Source organism: Theobroma cacao, chromosome 4, assembly GCF_000208745.1.
Source record: "Theobroma cacao cultivar B97-61/B2 chromosome 4, Criollo_cocoa_genome_V2, whole genome shotgun sequence".
In the NCBI taxonomy this organism is placed as follows: domain Eukaryota; kingdom Viridiplantae; phylum Streptophyta; class Magnoliopsida; order Malvales; family Malvaceae; genus Theobroma; species Theobroma cacao.
Genome location: NC_030853.1, coordinates 26014013 through 26031907, shown reverse-complemented (window position 1 = coordinate 26031907; position 17895 = coordinate 26014013). Strand labels below are relative to the sequence as shown.

The following is a 17895-nucleotide window of genomic DNA, read 5'->3' as shown; positions in this document are numbered from 1 at the left end:
AGATTTTGAATAGAATTGCCAAAAGAAAGAAACAATCAAAGATTTTGAATAGAATTCTTTTGTCAGTTTAGCTAGGTCTTGTATTGTGCTTAAAGAATCAGTCTGTTTGTAATATGAGTTCACTAGCTAGTGTAAAGAATGTGAATTTATTGTGGAAAGAAAAAATCGTAGCACATGTTAATTTCCCGTTAAAGAAAAAAGTTACACAACTGATAGTTTTCGTTTGGGAATATTTCAAGATATTTTAAATGAAAAATCACAACAGTTGTATTCGTTAAGTTATTGTGACATCATATATTACAAATAAACAAATTGAAAGATTGGCATTTAGTCTAGTATTTCATTTTCAAGAAATAAGATATTTTTCACATTCCCTAATTTGACTTTGATTTTGAAATGAAATTGCATTGTATACCATGGTTAAGCTATACCTTCTTAATTGCTTTCGAGGATATGGCATCTGCTCATACGTTGTCCCTATTTATAGCCAACTTACAATATGCCAAAAGAAAGAAAGAATCAAAGTTTTTGTTAGGATAGTCTTGAATTGTGATTTAATTAGGATTTTTTAATTCTAATTAAATTAGTATACCTTATAAATAGTCTTTAAATCTAGTTATATTAGAATAACAATTCCTAATTCTATTAGGATAAGATTTCTAATTAAATTAGGATAAGGTTATTGTATTTGATACTATAAAGGACCCTATGGGTTAAAGAATAATTATCACATAGATTTAGAGAGAGTGATTTAGGTGTACGTGGAATAAGGGTTATGAGTTTAGACTGTTCTTGTAATCTCCTGATTTTTCTCTTAATGGATTTTTCTCTGTTGCTGTGCCCGTGGACGTAGGTCATCAAAAGATCAAACCACGTAAATTCTTGTGTTCTTGTGGGTGTGCTTTATTTCTTTCTTTCTTTATTCTATTGATTGAATAAGGTCTTGGGTAATTTTTTAGAAACAATTCCGCAATTTCCCAACACCAAGTCTACCTGCTTCAAATTGCACAAGCTATTAAGCCAATTGTTCAATGTAAAGATATCAAGTTGAGTTTACTGACAACCTATCATCTGTTTGCACATGGAAACAACAATGGAATAATGTTTCACCTTGGAGACAGCCCCAAGCAGATAATTAAATGCCCATATAGAAGGCAAGGGTCAGTCACGGAATCAAAGAGACACACAGCATCTTGGAGGTTAAGAGATCAAATTCTCCGAATGCATGCATTTTGATAATACCCTTTTGGGTAATTTTATCATCAACAACAGCAGCAGAGGTAGAATAACAAGAAAGGAAACAGAATCTCATTCTGAGTAGCTGACAAAGAGAAAAGACCAGATAAGAGTTACCAGAGAAAGCAAAAGCAGAAGAAGAAGGAACTGCTGTGGCTTTTTGTTCATCTTGATAGCCGTCTTCATTCTTCAGCCAAACCCAGGAAATGAATTCACTCTTTGGAAGTAGCTAAGGAGATACAAATTATTGCCAAGAGTCATGTTTGTAGAGCTAAAGATGGCATTTTGTCATGGGTTTGGAACTTTAGTCAAGTTTCATGCTACGCTGTAATCTCGTATTCGTTAAATTATGCAAACCTAAACGAGATTTATGGACGATTGATGTGAAAACATAAAGTAAATGAATATAAAAAAAAATTAAAAAAAATAAATAAATATTATTATTCAAATAAAAAAAATAAAAATTTTAAAATCTAAATATAAAGTAAATTACTTGATAATACAAGTAATTTGATACTTTACCTAAATTTGGTGTGCAAGTAATATAAAATTGCATGAAAAGAAAGTCCTAAAATTAAGTTTACTTTGTAAGCAAGTATCCTCATAAGTAACAAAATTGGCAGTGTTCTAGAATTCCTAGAAACTTACTTGGCAGCACTATGGCTCTATGTGCTGAGCGTGCTGGTTGTTGGTGTCACCTGCTGGTGCGTGCGGGCTGCTGGTGTGCTCTACTGGTCTGGTGCAAATGGCCCGTCTGCGGGTGGCCCATATTTTTGCAAAACTCCATGGCTCTGTGCGATAATGGTCTGGCACAGTGTGCCTTCGCGTGCTGCTCCTGAGTGAGCTAGCGAGTGTCCGTGTCAGGTCCTCCAAGGCAAGGCCTGCCAAGGCATGGTCCTCCTCGGGGTCGGACTCCATAAGCGAGCAGCTCCTGGACGGGCTAGCTTGGTGCGCGGCACCCATATGGAATTAGCCTGCACCGTTTGCTGATGGGCACTCGGCATGGCTGAGCCCTCAGGACGCGCGGCCCCCTACCGCTGGGCTCTGGGGTGCGTTGCCAGTGTGAAGCCCCTCTGGTGTGTAGGCGCTGGGAGCATGTGGCCCGATATCTCGCGAGCCCATGTGTGCTGCTGCCTGGTGTGCGAGCAACTTGTGCAGCAAGACTCGTGTGGGCTTCTGTTGCGCGTCCCAATGGTGTTGGGCTGATGTGTGTAGCCCCCTCCTACGAGGCTGAACTGTGGGGGGCTTGTGTGTGCGCTGTCCCTTACTGCGGGGCCTTGCATTGCAAGGATTGTGTGGCCCAGCTTTGCTGGTGCGTCCGGCATGCGGATCTGTGGAATGCACGCCCAATGTGCGTGCTGTGTGGCTATGCTGGCTGGCCATGCCGACTGAACTGTTTCAAAGTGTGCTGTCTGTTGGCTTGCGTGTCGCTGTTGTGGTCCAGCCACCCTGCCATTGGGTCTGTCTGAAACCTCTTTCCTATGGACTGCTTGCCTACAATCCTCAATGAACTCCTTGCTCCAATCGTGCTTGTGGGCTGGACAGCAGACATACATGCTACTGGATTGGAAGTGATGGATTGGACTGATCACGGGTCTGCAGACCGTGACAATTTGCCTTTCCTAAAATTCTTACCTTGCCCCCTTAGAAATTTTTTTTTGCTCCACGGTAGATAAAAAGGGATAATAATGTAAAAAATAAAAAAAGTGACATGGGAGTTAGTCAATAATTTAAAAGAATTTTTAAAGATTATATATTTTTTATCTTAATTTACAAAAGCATAACGATAAAATAATTAATTTTTTTCCTTAATAATGAAGGAAAGTGAATTTTTTTTTCTAAATTCTCATTTTTTGGATCATGTGTACCATTTAAAGCTGTGGATTTCACTTGGTGGAACATAATAACGAAAGCATGAAAGAGATTAAAAAAAAAAATCTATACCCTCCAAGTGCCCTTTGAAGTTAAAACCCAAAGGCCAAAACCCCAAACAGAAGATGCAAAACATCAAAGAAGAAAATGGGTAAGAAGAGAACCCAGCAACCATCAGCCTCAACCGACGATCTTCTCAAAACCCTCGGAGACTTCACGAGCAAAGAAAACTGGGACAGCTTCTTTACTGTCCGAGGCAGCGATGACTCGTTCGAGTGGTACGCTGAGTGGCCTCAGCTCCGTGACTCACTCTTCCCTCTTCTTCAACAACAGCAGCAGCAGCCTTCACCCTCTTCTTCTTCTTTGCAAATACTGGTGCCTGGTTGCGGCAATTCTCGCCTCTCAGAGCACTTATACGATGCCGGATTCGAAGATGTAACCAATGTTGATTTCTCAAAGGTTGTCATCTCCGACATGCTTCGACGTAATGTTAGGGACCGGCCCAACATGCGTTGGCGGGTTATGGACATGACCCAAATGCAGGTTTCTGCTCATTTTTTCAACTTGGGTGGTTTTTGAATTTGTTTGGAGTCTTATTTGCTAAGTGATGAGTTTTGGTGCTATAAAATTTTCCTTTTCCTTCTTCTTTTTGGTAGACATGGAAGTCCGTGACGCGGATACAATAATTTGATGTAGCATTTTCAATCAAGCCCTTCGAGTTGAAAGTTTCAAATTTTAACATCCGGGCATTGATGTTGTGGAATGAATAAATTCAGAAATTGTATGCCGTTTTGTTCTTATTATTTAATATTGGGCATTTTAGGACAGGGATAGTTAGAGATTATGCAAAACTTTCTTCAAATGTGTATGGGATTGGGTGGTTTTGGTTTACAAAATACAAGCTAAATGACTGCTGGTTTACTATTATTCATAACTCCTGACCATCTCCTTATTGATGCCTGCATTCCTAATAGTAATACATCTCTTGTAATGGGAAGTTTGAGTAACATTGACTAATGTCAGCTTTTTGCATAGTGCTAAGATATATGGTTGTGTCATTTTAGCATTCTCTTCTTGTAACATAATTTTATGTTGGATTTGTTTGATCTATCTATACTAGCTAACTTGTCTTTCGCTTGTTATGCTTCTTGGTGGGTGAAGGAGGCTTTTTCTGATTGATGTCCCACTTCCTTGACTTTGTGGTTGTTCTTTTACTTTTCATTTATCTGATATAACTATATTTACCAGTTCACCGATGATACATTTGATGTTGTTCTCGACAAAGGTGGACTGGATGCTTTGATGGAGCCAGAGCTTGGCCCTAAGCTGGGGAATCAATATCTATCCGAGGTGTTGCGGAGTTTGATTTATCTTATTAATCCATTATCTGTCCTATGTACTCGGCAACATACTTTCATTGTTATAGAAGGGTCAAATTTTCTGTTGTATTCATAAAAGTTGATTTGGATCATCAGGTGAAAAGAGTTTTGAAATCCAGGGGTAAATTCATTTGTCTTACCTTGGCAGAATCTCATGTTCTAGGTACAGTTTACTTTAACTTAATGCGAAAAGAATTTTGTTCTACATTCTATTGCTTTTGCTTACATTAGTTTCGTTTTAAAGATATATTAATAAAGTTAATGTGCTTGTTGTGGAGATGGACTTTAGATTAGGAAAACTATTCATTTACTTGCTTTGTTGTTTTTCTTTGTATTTTGTTCCTACATTTTTTATTAATCACTGCCTCTGCTAAGATACATGTTGCTTTCTACCCTTTTAGGTTTGCTTTTTCCTAAGTTCAGGTTTGGCTGGAAACTGAGCCTTTATGCTATACCTCAGAAACCATCTAGTAATCCTGAACTCCAAACCTTTATGTTGGTTGCTGAGAAAGAGAATTCCAATGAACTGCACCAGATCATGTCATCTTTCAGTCGTTCTTCCCTTGATTGTCATCAACATCAGGTGCTTAATATCTAGTTAGTATTATTATTATTATTAGTATTTGCAATATAAATTGAGTAAAAGTGCACAAATATTCAAACATTGATATGTAAGAGGTTATAGTAGTTCATGCAGTGGTTTCTTGAGTGTTTGAACAAAATGGTAAAAGGCAAATGAATTTTCTTACTATAGTTTTTTATCAATGTGATCTCCATTCTGAAATCTTGGAACCTGAATCTCTTTAAAGGTTTTGATTTAAACCTTGGAATCTGTTTTTAGGCTTCTGGTCTTTGTGAAGCCCTTGAAAATGAGAATCGAATTCGTGGAGAATACTTGAGTGGCTCTGATATACTGTATTCTCTTGAAGATCTGCAACTCGGAGCTAAGGGGGATCTGACTAAACTTAGCCCTGGTCGTCGAGTTCAGCTTACTTTGGGTGAACAAGGGGGCTCCCGTTTTTGTTACAATGCTGTATTGCTTGATGCTAAACAACCGTGTGGTCCATTCTCTTTTCACTGTGGTGTCTTTATTGTTCCTAAGGTATGCCTTGACTGTAAATGGTTTTAATCAACTTTTTGAAGCAAAATTTACCTGAATCAGATTGAAATTAAGTCTGCTTTCTTATAGCTCAGAAGTTGCATCTATTTAGTATTAATTGAACAGAGAATTACATGTTTCCTAAAACGGTCAAAATTGTTTATTTGTTTTCTTCAAATGTGTAGTTTGTTGGTTCAAAAAAAATGAGTTAGGTGTGCCTTTAAACTTATCAAAGAAAAAGGTGTCTTTAGAATACAAATGGACTGTGGGCATAGAGACTTATTGGTTAGTGTCCTCTGGTTCCTATATAGTTGAATAATTGGCCTTGGAGGCTTTGACTCTGGCATGGTGTGGATAAGGATTGGTGTAAGTCCTCTAATACAGGACTGATACTGCATTGGGTCTTATGTGACTGTGACAAGTGAACGTATTTTATTCCATTATTTATTTGGAGATAAAATTGCAAATTTCCATCTTGTATTCATAAATGCTTGCTAACTTGAGAAATTAGAATATATGCAACTTCTTTGGATCTCTTAGAATCTGTTACATTGCTCTTTTTTTTTTTAATCAAAATTCAATGAGAGAATTGCATTTCGACTCTTCTGGTGTCTAGATAGGTGAACAAGTTCTTCAGGATTTGCTAAGGTGGTGGTGGTGGGTGTAGTTGCTGCAGGATCCGTTTCCTACTCTTGCTAGAGAAAGGATAGGTTGAATAATTAAAATTTTCATGGGACATTGAATTGGTGACTAACCATCCTAACTTAAAACTTAGCTATAATTATATTCAGAAAAAAACTTAGCTATTAATATACTTGCTTTGTCATGGGATCTTTCACAGATTTCTATGATGAATTCATCTTAACTGCATCTTTTCTGTCAAGTTTGAAAATAATATTACTCAATTCATCACAAACCATTTCCATGCTCTAAGAGACTGCCTTAAGCCCTCCCTCATACTGGTCTTCCTCATTGCTTTCATCTTCTATGTTTACAAGGCAAATGAAAAAGATTGTAGAGGTACTATAAAGAGCCTTTTTTAATTATTATTATAGATTTATTTATTTCTTTTGCATTTTGAGTAGCACGGGAAGGGGGGGGGGGGGGGGGGGGAGGCATCATAGAAGTTGTTCTTTTCTCTTCCTTTCAACCATGTTAGCTCCTTTTAGGTCATACCATAAGCACCCACAAATATGTATTAGAGGAAAGCAAAAGGCATTGAACCTTTATATGTTGCAGTTAATTAGTTAGCATATGTTTTCATATAGTAATGTTTACCCAATTTGGGGCAAGTGATTTTTTTTCTGTTTGAAATATGTAACTAACTCTTAGATTTCAGACTCGGGCTCATGAATGGCTCTTCTCTTCTGAAGAAGGACAATGGCAGGTGGTTGAGAGCTCAAAGGCTGCTCGTCTAATAATGGTAGCTTTTCCTAGAACGTTTGATACTTGGTTCAAGTTCTGTTTTTATGAGACTCATTCTCCAATTAAAGCATCTAAATATAATTTTATGTCATGAATGAAGGTTTTATTAGAGACTATCCATGCTAATGCTGATATGGATCATATTCAGGTATGCTACAGATATTTAGCTTCACTTGTCAACTTTCAGTTTCGTTAACTGAGTTAGATATTGCTATCTCTTTCAGAAGGATTTGTCTCCTCTGGTGAAGCCATTGGCGCCTGCAGATAATGATAAGGAAGATCAAATTCCGTATGTTCCATTCTTTTATAAATTTTCCATTTGCTAATATCCATTCTTCCTCATTTATGTTTTTGTTATAATGGATTTTGAGTGTTGGATAAGTGGTTTGCTTTGGAATGTACTATGTCATTATTTTATAACCTAAATGTCACCAGCAACTTGTGTAAGGCGATGCTGCCGTCTTTTTGGTACGTTCAGGTTTTACTTTGGTCCCTAAGTTCTAAGATTAAAAGTGTTCATCACACTGCTAAAGAAGAGGACTGATCTCTTAATTATTGGACTTCCCATAAAACAATTGCATGACTACTTCTTGTTCAGTGCCACTTTAGAAAATTTGTGATTATATAAAGGCTCATGAAGCAAACAATTGAAGTTGTTAATCCTTCATGAAATATGATCTAAGGAGCACCGGTTTAATGTTGTTGTGTAGTGCTCTAACATGTGGAATTTTTTACTCTGCACTTTTCTTGTTTTGCTGTATAGCCAAACAATCATCTGTTCTTTCTGTGAGGGATTCTTGTTTGTTTACTGTACCAGGTTTATGACAGCAAGTGATGGAATAAAGCAGCGAAACATTGTTTATCAGGTTTATAGTTCTCTCACAGTGCTATTTCTCTTAGTATGTGTTTAGCAATACTTTAAGCACCATCTATGAGAGTTTTCATTCTTCTCCTGCTTCATTGTTATATAGGAAGGGCAAAATCTTGGTGATTGTCTAGAATAAGTGTTGTCTGATCTCCTTACTAGACTAGATACACTGCATAATGTTTCTTTTCTTAACATCTTTGGTGCACTTGTTGCTGGCATGTGTTATGATTTGAAGTGCAAAGTAGCATTTAAATCAACTATATTGTTATAGTATATAAAGTATGGAGTTCTTCTGTACTTACGTTATAGCTTTCACAACCACTATTCCTTTTCCTTGTCCATCTGAAAGCTTTGGCACCAAGAAAGCTTCTGAGAGTTGAGGGCTTGACTGAACATAAATCAGTCTCAAAAGTTACAGGGTGCCCTTATTAGGCTGGTTTTATATTCAAATAAAATTTCAGTATGTTAAAAAGCATTCCTTGCACTTTAATGGCATAAATGTTGCATAATATCTTGTCCTTTAGTAGCCAATTGCTTTGAGTCTGTAGTGATTAATGATTCATCTCTCTTGCAAAAAACCATTGTTGTAATGGTTGTGTGATCACTAATATAAATAGGAGCCATCAACTCAAGTATGCGGTAAACTGAATATTAGTTTTTCTTGAAATGCGTTTGTGGTTTTCAATTGGACAGTTGCTTTGTTTATAATTGCAGATTTACCTTGGCTGCTCAGTCATTTGCAATGTTCTGTATAACATGTATTCATTTGCAGATTGTGGTTGGTGCAGTCTTCTCAACTCAATTGCCTGCTTATATTTTGTACAGGGCTCATCTTCTTTGACCGGGCCTATCGTTATTGAAGATGTTGTTTACGAAAATGCTGATGGTGATGTCGCTCGCTCTTTACCCTTCCGTCGACTTATTTTCCGAAGAACTGAGGGCCTGGTACAGTCTGAAGCTTTGCTAACTAGGGATGGATCTTTTGACAAAAGCGTCAGTAAATCAGAGCCGAAGAAAGCAAGCTCATCTTCCAAATCCAAACGAAGAGGAACCCAGAGAAAAAATAATGGTAATGATTCTTTCTTCCAAATTTTTGGTAGTTTTGAGTAACTTTGGTATAATGCTAGGTGAGTTTGTTTGAATTGTAAAACCTATTTTACATTTTGATATGTGGAATTCGATGAAACTAACTCTTCAGGATCATGTTGTCTTTTACATGTTAAACTGAGTGATGAGGAAAAGGTGCTTTTGGAAGGATATTAGGTACAGGCTGGAACCTCCAATGAATGTGGTTCTTGATTTATTTAGTATTCTTGTGGAGATTTGATAATTTTTCCTCTGTGAGTTTGGTTGCTGTGCCCGGGATGGTGAATTTGACCCATATTCTGCAGAATGAGGAATTAGATTCAATGAATGCTTTTTCTGCTCTGTTTATGTCATTTGAAATTGTGGCATTAGTATTAGAAGTCATCTTTAGAAGTTAGAGACTTCTTCCAACAAGTTTTTAGTGCGAAGACTTTCTATGAAGCTTTGGTTATTGAAGGTAAAAAGAGAAGTGGCAACTTCTCTTTGGAACACTGTAGGTTGGGGTTTCATTTAAAGTTTCTCTCTTTTTGGACCACAGCCCATTATAATAACCTAACGGAGGAAAAACTAGAAGTGAACTAACGGTTATATGCTAGACAGACAAAACCGTTAATCCTCTGGTAATTCACTATTCATTTGCCCAATGTTTTCTCATTTTTTGGTATTAGTTGGGTGATGCTTGACTTTGTTAGCAAGCTGGGTGGATGTTCTTTTTGATAAACAATCTACTAAGATAGCATTACCCTGTCATCTTGGTAATTCATAGAAAGAGAGTGATGGCAGAACATTTTTGATACTAAACTGGAAGACTATGGTCTTGCTGACCCTTTTCTCTTGGTTTTATACTTCCACATGTGGCACTTCTTTAGAATTTATTGATGTTTTAGACTTCAACTGACAGACAGTTTTTTCTTTCTTTTACTGTTAGCATTATATGATTCCTCTGCATTTGAATGGCACTAATGTTTTTTTGGTGTATTATTATTAGTAAAGGGAGAGAAATATGATTCTTTTTTAAGATTATTGGTCGGACACCATTGCAGTAACAAACTTCTAACCTTGTGCATTATTCAGTCAGCCTCAGTTGAAGCAGAGTCACTTCTTTTAGGATCTTAAGCTACATGTTGTCTTTGGAATGCCGAAATTACCTTCTATCTAAGATTGTTTTATTATCTTTTTAAATATTAAAGTACTTTGTTTCATCTCAACTAAAAATAGAATCGAGCAGCAAGATGAAGGTCTATCATGGTTTTCTGGCTAGCTCTTATCATACGGGGATTATTTCTGGGCTTTCGCTGATTTCATCTTACTTGGAAAGTGTCGCATCAGCTGGAAATAGAGTAAGGACTATATTCTTTTTCCTTGATTAAAGTTTATTTTGGTGGTCATTTGATATGCATAGATGAAGAAATGAACATTATTTCTGAATTATGGGTCATAATACTCTGTGTCAGACTTGGACCTACTTTAGCCGACCTTCATATTTGCATGTTTAAAATTGCTGCATGATGTTTTTGTCTGAATAGGCAAGTGAACTTTTCTCTGACATCATTGATGCTCTTATTCGTAATGTGCTGCTCATGTTAAAAAAACAACTTTCTCAGGTTAAAGCAGTTGTGATAGGTCTTGGTGCAGGTTTACTTCCTATGTTTCTTCATGAGTGCATGCAATTTATGCAAATTGAGGTAATTTAAAGCTCTTTACATTATCTTCTCGCAAATTTGCAATCTGTTTTTATAAAAAAGTTTTTTTAAATTAATTAATGATTCTTCTCTTTATTTTTAAAGTTGATTTCACTTGATGGAAATAGTGCAATGGCTTGCTTATCCACAGGTGGTGGAGCTAGATCCTACTATGCTTAACCTTGCAAGAGACTACTTTGGTTTTACTCAAGATAAACATTTGAAGGTAACTAGCTGTGGATCAGAGTGCATCTTTAATTTTATTTTTGTTATATCCTGTCCTGAAAAAACTAGTATCATTGTTGCTGTTAATATCTGTTTGATGCTGTGCTTGGTCTTGTTTCCGATCAGTTATCAACATTATTTATGTTTTCATCGTCAAACTTGCCTTCAGTATAATTCACACATGGAGAACTAACCTTTAAGCAGATTATGCTTTAAGATGCCGTGCATAGCAATTTCACCTTCATTTTATTTCCAAGGAGACTAAACTTCTAACTCATTTGTGAAATTGGGCTGGATTGGTTGGTCTAACTGGAAGACCTGCAAGGCCTTGAACATGGCCTGGATCATAACACAATGATTTTGGTGAACCTCTTAAAAAGTTGATGGTTTAATTGAAACATGGTGAACTGCTTTAAGTTGAGAAAACCAGGTAGTTTTTGGAGGGGGAGTAAAGTGCCTCCAAAAGTTGTTGATCGATGGACCTGACCCAGTGACCTTAATATTTGATAAGGGGTGCTCTAGCCAACAAGCAAATCTGGATGTGTAGAATATCGCCGCAGAGTCTTCTTTGTGTGTGTGTGAATGTGTTTATCTTTAATTTATTATAAGTATACACATATAGTCTTTTGGTAAACAATGATTGTTCGATGTTTTTGAGATATGATATAACTTTTAATAAGAAATTACAGTACAAGCATGGTACAAACTTTAACATATAATACATTTGCTTTTTCTAGATGTAATTGCCAAATTAGATATATATTTGACAACATATTTTTTAGGGTAAATTAACCCTGTTGTATGCTCCAAGTATTTTTTGTTAGCTTTCAACTTAATGAAGGCTTATCATTGTTTATTTGTAATATCATATTCTAATTACATATCTGTATATTTTTGTTATTATATATTAATTTCGTGGTTTGATTCCTGGTTCAATCTTTCGCTCAAGACATCAAGGCTCTATTCACTCAATAATCTTCTTGATGGCATAGGTAGTATAATAAAAGTTGGAAAAGATAGAATAAGTAAATTAGGAAAACATTTTTGTTTCACCTTTTCAAGTATGCATATGGAAAGAACTTTAAGATGTCAGAAAGAACATTCTTTTTTAATAGAGTTTAAAAACTTTAGGCTTTCCGATGGTTTTCAGGTACATATTGCCGATGGGATTGAGTTTGTCCGGGACTATAGAAACTTATCTGCAGCTGGGGAAATGCCTGTTCATGAAAATAAGGATGCTTTGAGTAGTGAAATGCTCCTTTCTTCCAATGGGAGATGCAATTCTTCAGATGAAGAAACCGGAAGAAGTACCACTATTGACATACTTATTGTTGATGTCGACTCTTCAGACTCGAGGTGATTGTAACTATTAAGGGTTGCTACATATTGTTGTTGAAAAGTTTAAAATCTTTTAATTTTTGTTCATTCATCTCTTTTATTATGTTGTCTTGTTATCCTTATAGCTCTGGAATGACCTGTCCTGCTGCTGATTTTGTGGAAGAGTCTTTTCTTCGAACTGTAAAAGATACCCTTTCTGAGCAAGGTCTCTTTGTTATCAATTTGGTCTCAAGGTCTTCTGCCATTAAAGACACGGTTGTTTCAAGGATGAAAGAGGTGAGAATAAAGAACTTTCATAAATATTGTTGTTTGTTTTAAAGTTTTATTCTCTCTCCATCTATTTAATCTTTCTATAAATCTACTATTAATTATATTTTAAAGGCTTCTTTTTTACTATTTATATGGTCCTGGCTGAGAATTGCAATAGCCAGCAAAGATGTTGCTTTAAGGTTGCTCCAGCCAGAAAACTTGAAAAGAGAACAGATTTTATACATGCTATGGAATGTGGATTCAACAATACCAAAGGGCTGCACAAGAGCTTAACATTATCTGTGATTCATATATTTTCTGTTTTACCTTTTTTGGATATTTATGCTTGCTCTGTATTGTATGACACTTCAACACATGTTCTATGGTTAACAATCTGAATTAATTTTTGATGGTTCAATATTCTCTTATAATTAATTATTATTTGGAAGCCATTATTCTATCTTAAACAAAACAATAGTTTTATTGTAATGATTAATGACTTTTGAAAAAAATGCTTCAAGAATATCAATTAGAACAATAAATGATATACTAGAATGGGTCTGTGTATGCCTGTGCAGGCATGGAGTCAGAGTTTTAGGTTAAGGGGGGGCAATTATGCTATAATTTTCTATAAAAAGAAAGCTATTATTTTTGTGTTATCTGTTTAGTTTCTAATCTTTTTAAAACAAAAAAACTATTCTTGTAATGTCTTTGCATTTAATGTGTTTATCATAAAATGTTATTATAATGTCTTTGATATGTAAATTGTTAAATATTAGAAATAATTGTAGTAAAAAATTTAGGAAAGTAAAAAGAAAAAAGGAATAAGAATTAAAGATAAGAATTTATATGTGCAAAAACCAAAAAGTACTATTAGGAGAATAAAATTGAAGGCACCATTTAAGTATAAGACAAAGGAAAAGTGATCCCATAAAAGTGAAGATAAGTGAAGGAGAAAATGAGAATTAAATTCAGTAAAAATTCCAAAAAGAACTTGTAGATTTTTAGCATAGAGTTTGGAAAATTAAAGTTAAGTATAGAATTTTTAAGAATAGGAGGGGCCAAGTAATAAAATTACGAAAGCCTTTAGAAATTTGTAAAGGTAAAACATTAAGGATTTGGGAAAGCCACAGGGGCCATGGCTTTATGTCACGGGTTTGGAACTTTAGCCAAGATTTGTGCGGCACTTAACCCCTGCATGCATGAAGCCTAAGAAGCCTAACTATGAAAGTAATGTGGAAGTGTAAATATATGGAAGCATAAGACAATTGAAGAAAGGAATGGGAGAAACAATAAGTGTATTATTCCTCTGAAGCAAACAGAATAGTAGAGACCTATACTAATTGCTTATATCTTTGGTTGACCTATGCTTGGTGAAAATAAAAGTGAATCTAAGGGGATTATTTATAGTGTGATAATCTTTACTAACTGCGGAAAAACATAATTAAAGGACGTGCACATGGCAAACAAGGATTGGCAAGTCGTACTTGGCGACTTCGTAACTAAACGTAGGCAATTTAGTCAACCAATCTTTGACAAGGGAGTGACGATCCGTGAGTCAAGCTCACACCCATTGTTCCCCCTTTGTGTTGCAAACTTAGACACCGTGCACATGGAAATCGTGTACTTGGATGCTTCACGAGCGTACCATGAAGGCTTCAGAGGTGAGATGCTAACCGAAGATCTACACCAACGAGCACAACCAGAGTTGGAAGTATTCATGGGACAGCCGACCAGTAGCTGTCTCAAACGAACCCACAAAGCTAGTGGTGGACCCGCAGAAGACTTGTGGTGGAACGAGACCAAGAGGCAATAAGGGTGTTGTCAAAATTAAGTGGGGGAGAATGTCACGGTTCATGAATCCGTGACTAGTCCAGCTTGATTGGACTATTGAGCTAGCAACACAAGAACATGTTGCACAGTGAGACGAGACGTGAATTAGCCATGAGGCCATATGGCATGCGAACTTAAAATCAACCACCATCGGACTAGCATTGATTAGGGTTTTGGGATGCACAATATGCCAACAATGCTGGGCCACACAAGTAGAGTGCAGATAGACGAGTTATGCTGAGTAGTGCGGGAAAGCAAGCTTGGTGTGCCAAGCTCGTATGCACACATAGGCGTCGCGCATGACGTAAGTGCTCACATGGGCAACACGCTTATGAAAACTACGCATGTGTTGTGCACACCAGGAGGCCTCGCACTAGAAGGTTGTGCAAATACGGCCCGCACGTTAAAGGGTGGTGTGCACTAGAAGGCCTTGCACGGGAGGGCTGTGCCTAGGACCATGCACTAGTGGGCCTCATAACAAAGGGTCACACATCATCAAGTCGCACACATGTTGCATTTGAGTGACTTGCATAGATGTAGGGCTCGCGTTGGGAAGCAGTGTGCATAAGGGCAGCGCATTAACAGCTTGCTTACAAGAGGACTTAGTGTATGGGGGTGATCTATTGGCTACAAGGAAGTGGCAGCTAAGTAGGCTAGGGTTTAGACTAAATTGTGTTCTATGGAAAACAGAACACTTTTTTTATTTATGTTTTCTTACTTGTTAGTTACTTTACTTGCATTACAAATAGGTTTAGGTTTAGGGTACCAAGTTGCTAACCAAGCAATTAGGGTAGGTCTTTGGTATTTTATTTGCTTATGAGGAATAATACACTTATTTTTTCTCTCATTCATTTCTTCAATTGTTTTATGCTTCTGTATTATTTCGTAGTTAGGCTTACTTAGTCTTCACGTTTGGGGTAAGCATCGCACGGATCTTGACTAAAGTTTCAATCTCGTGACAGTTTATGATGACTCCCAAAGGGGTTATTTATGATAATAAATAACTTACTAAACCTAGTAAAAATATGGCAAATCACTAATATGAAAATTGTCTAAACTTAGACCTACTTGTAGTGTAAGTAAAGTAAATGATAAGTAAGAAAACATAAATATGGAAAGTGTCATAATTTCTATAGAACACTAACTTGGCTGCCACTCTTCCTATTAGCTAATAGATCATCTAGGTAGTCTTCTTGTATCTAGGCTGTTGATGTGTTGCTTCCATCTGCGTGGCCCTCACGCACGTTGCTTCCTTGCGCACGGCCCACATCTATGCGAGTCCTTCTGTCATAACATGTGTGAGGCTTGGTGATGTGCGGCTCACTGATGCATGGCCTTCTACTGTATGGCTCACTAGTGCGTGGTCCTCTTGTGCGCAACCTTCCCGTGCGAGACCTTATGGTGCATGTGGCTTGTACGCGTGCGGCCCTTTGGTGTGTGGTCATTATGCACACGGCCTCCTTGTGTGCACAGCACATGTGCAACTTCCATACGCTAATCACCCATGTGCATACTTACCATATGCATGGTGCCCATGTGCGTGTGGGAAGCTTGCTGTCTTGCATTGCATTGCATGGCCCGTTTGTTTGCACCCTGCTTGTGCAGCCCAATGTTGCTGGCGTATTGTGTGTTCGGAAATCCCAATCGATGCTGGTTCAATGGTGATTGTGTTGAGTTTGTGTGTTATATCATTCCATGGCTGTTTCACGTCTCGTCTCGTTATGCAGCATGTCCTTGTGCTGTTAGATCGATGGTCCAATCGAGTTGGATTGTTCACAGATTCACGGACAGTGACACCTAGCCCCTCTGGCTCCATCCCTGTTTGTGTATTAATATATTCCTTGTGATTCTTGGTTGTATTAAACATACCTTGAGTATTAAAGGCATTTTTATCCAATCAGATTCAATTTGACCAGACTTACTCCATTTAGCATTTTCTAAAAAATAAAATTATTTTATTTCTTTGGGGATTGTTCCTTAATAATGTATGCCTCGGAAGGCACATAGATTCACTCTCTTTCTCTCTCTCTCTCTCTGTTCTATTATCTTCTTGACTTTTTCTCCAACTCCTTTTATCAAAGTTTTCAGTTACTAAGTATACTACTGTTTTTTAAGTGGTGCAAAGGTAGGAATGTTTGCTATACCCCAGGTAGTCCAACACTATTTTTGATTCTGATAAATTTAGCTTTGTTGCTATTAATTGATTATTTTTGTTGTGATTATTTTAACTAGCGGAACTTATTAAGAGGATATAGACATTTAGCAAACTAATAGTAATTTTAGCATTAACAATTTTTTCATTCTTCTGTGTTTATTAAATTTATACAGCACATACCAATATAAATGTGTTTGGCAGTTTGTAATGGTAATGGTCACCTTTCAGGTCTTCAGCCACTTATTTTGCCTTCAACTTGAGGGAGAGGTCAACCTAGTGATTTTTGGTCTTTGTTCAGAGTCTTACATCAAGGAGGATTGCATACCTGAAGCCACCCTTAGACTTGAGAAATTGCTCAAGCCCAATCATCCTGAGATAAGTCAGAGCATCAATGACGCAGTGAAGAAGCTCAGGTGTTTAAAGTGAGACAGCTGATAACAATTTTCCCCTTCAATATGTTCTTAAGTTACCTGAGAGGAAGCTTCCTCAAATTTATGGGAGTATTTGACATTGAAACTGGGCGAATCAAGAGTGCACTGCATGATGAGAGAAGTCCCAAGTAGATTTTGAATGTTTTTCTTTAGACAGTACGGGGAAAAAGCTAGAAGTATAAGTATCCAGTTAGGTTGTTCTACTTATTACTATTTCCATTATGCAGGGTTTATTGCATGCATGAAGGTGTTATTATCAGATGCTCGAATCTGAAATATACCCTCATCAATGTTTAATCAGTATTAACTTTTTAATCATACCATTGTGAGTATGAGTTTTGCCAGCCTTTCCATTTGGTCCACTTGATTGATTCACTGAGACCATTGCCATGTTCTGTATATAAGTCTCATTCTGAAGAAGATGAAAACGTTCTCTTCTGTTTACACAAATATAAATACAAGGAAATACGACTTATGGGCATTATTTCACTGTTTGACTTACAATAATATGCAACAATGGACAGTGGGATGAAGCAAAAAGGTTATCAACTGAAGTGGTCATTAACTTGGCTGGTTGAATAAGAGTTACAATTTCAGTACTCAATGTTAGTTATCTCGGAATCAAGTTGATGTGAGGAAACTTCTAGCATTTGCTTTCTTCTGTGCAATGATTCTGGATGTAGCTTATCGTGACTGTTGTTATTTTAATCCTTGCTTGCCATTCCTTTCAATGTGCAAACCTACTTTTATCAGTTTAAAAATTTGACTTAAAGAAGTGACTGTCCGTAAAATTTTTCACTCATCCCATGTTGGTTATAGAGTTGCTTTATGAAGATTACCTATCCTCTACAATTGATTTAACACAGACTGCCAAAGGAGTAGATGTGATTACAAGTGTTCTGTAAGCTCGAGCTTTAAATAAGTTCGATTTCTTGATGAGAATTAATAAGAACTTGAAGTTCCCATGGTTGTCAATTCCCCTCTTCTTCATTCTTTCCTCGAATCAAAAGCAATTGC

The 17895-nt window shown here is 36.9% G+C and overlaps 1 protein-coding gene and 1 pseudogene across 3 annotated transcripts; one reads left to right on the top strand and one right to left on the bottom strand.

Annotated features, from left to right (window-relative positions):
• LOC18602681 overlaps nucleotides 1–2199 on the bottom strand; it is a 6871-nt pseudogene extending 4672 nt beyond the window's left edge.
• On the top strand, nucleotides 3161–17367 carry LOC18602678 (methyltransferase-like protein 13). Of its 3 annotated transcripts, none has more exons than XM_018119959.1 (16): nucleotides 3161–3651; nucleotides 4357–4458; nucleotides 4584–4650; nucleotides 4889–5070; nucleotides 5329–5589; nucleotides 6926–7009; nucleotides 7112–7159; nucleotides 7236–7300; nucleotides 7775–7877; nucleotides 8705–8948; nucleotides 10184–10305; nucleotides 10570–10650; nucleotides 10799–10873; nucleotides 12023–12228; nucleotides 12336–12486; nucleotides 12638–15866. In XM_018119959.1, exons 1-16 carry the CDS (start codon nucleotides 3256–3258, stop codon nucleotides 12656–12658), a joined length of 2208 nt encoding a protein of 735 aa, XP_017975448.1. In that variant the 5' UTR covers nucleotides 3161–3255; the 3' UTR covers nucleotides 12659–15866. The 3 variants fall into 3 exon arrangements, with proteins under 3 accessions (XP_017975448.1, XP_017975446.1, XP_017975447.1); XM_018119957.1 differs by lacking the exon at nucleotides 12638–15866 and adding an exon at nucleotides 16676–17367 and having other exon boundaries at nucleotides 3163–3651; XM_018119958.1 differs by lacking the exon at nucleotides 12638–15866 and adding an exon at nucleotides 16676–17367 and having other exon boundaries at nucleotides 3256–3651; nucleotides 7829–7877.

What these genes read in the sequence shown, in the direction of transcription:
- LOC18602678 (XM_018119957.1), top strand. Translation starts at nt 3,256, where the DNA reads ATGGGTAAGAAGAGAACCCAGCAACCATCAGCCTCAACCGACGATCTT. An exon ending in GTGTCTTTATTGTTCCTAAG is followed by an intron (nt 5,590 to 6,925) that starts GTATGCCTTGAC and finishes CTTAGATTTCAG; the next exon opens with ACTCGGGCTCATGAATGGCT. An exon ending in TGCAATTTATGCAAATTGAG is followed by an intron (nt 10,651 to 10,798) that starts GTAATTTAAAGC and finishes GCTTATCCACAG; the next exon opens with GTGGTGGAGCTAGATCCTAC.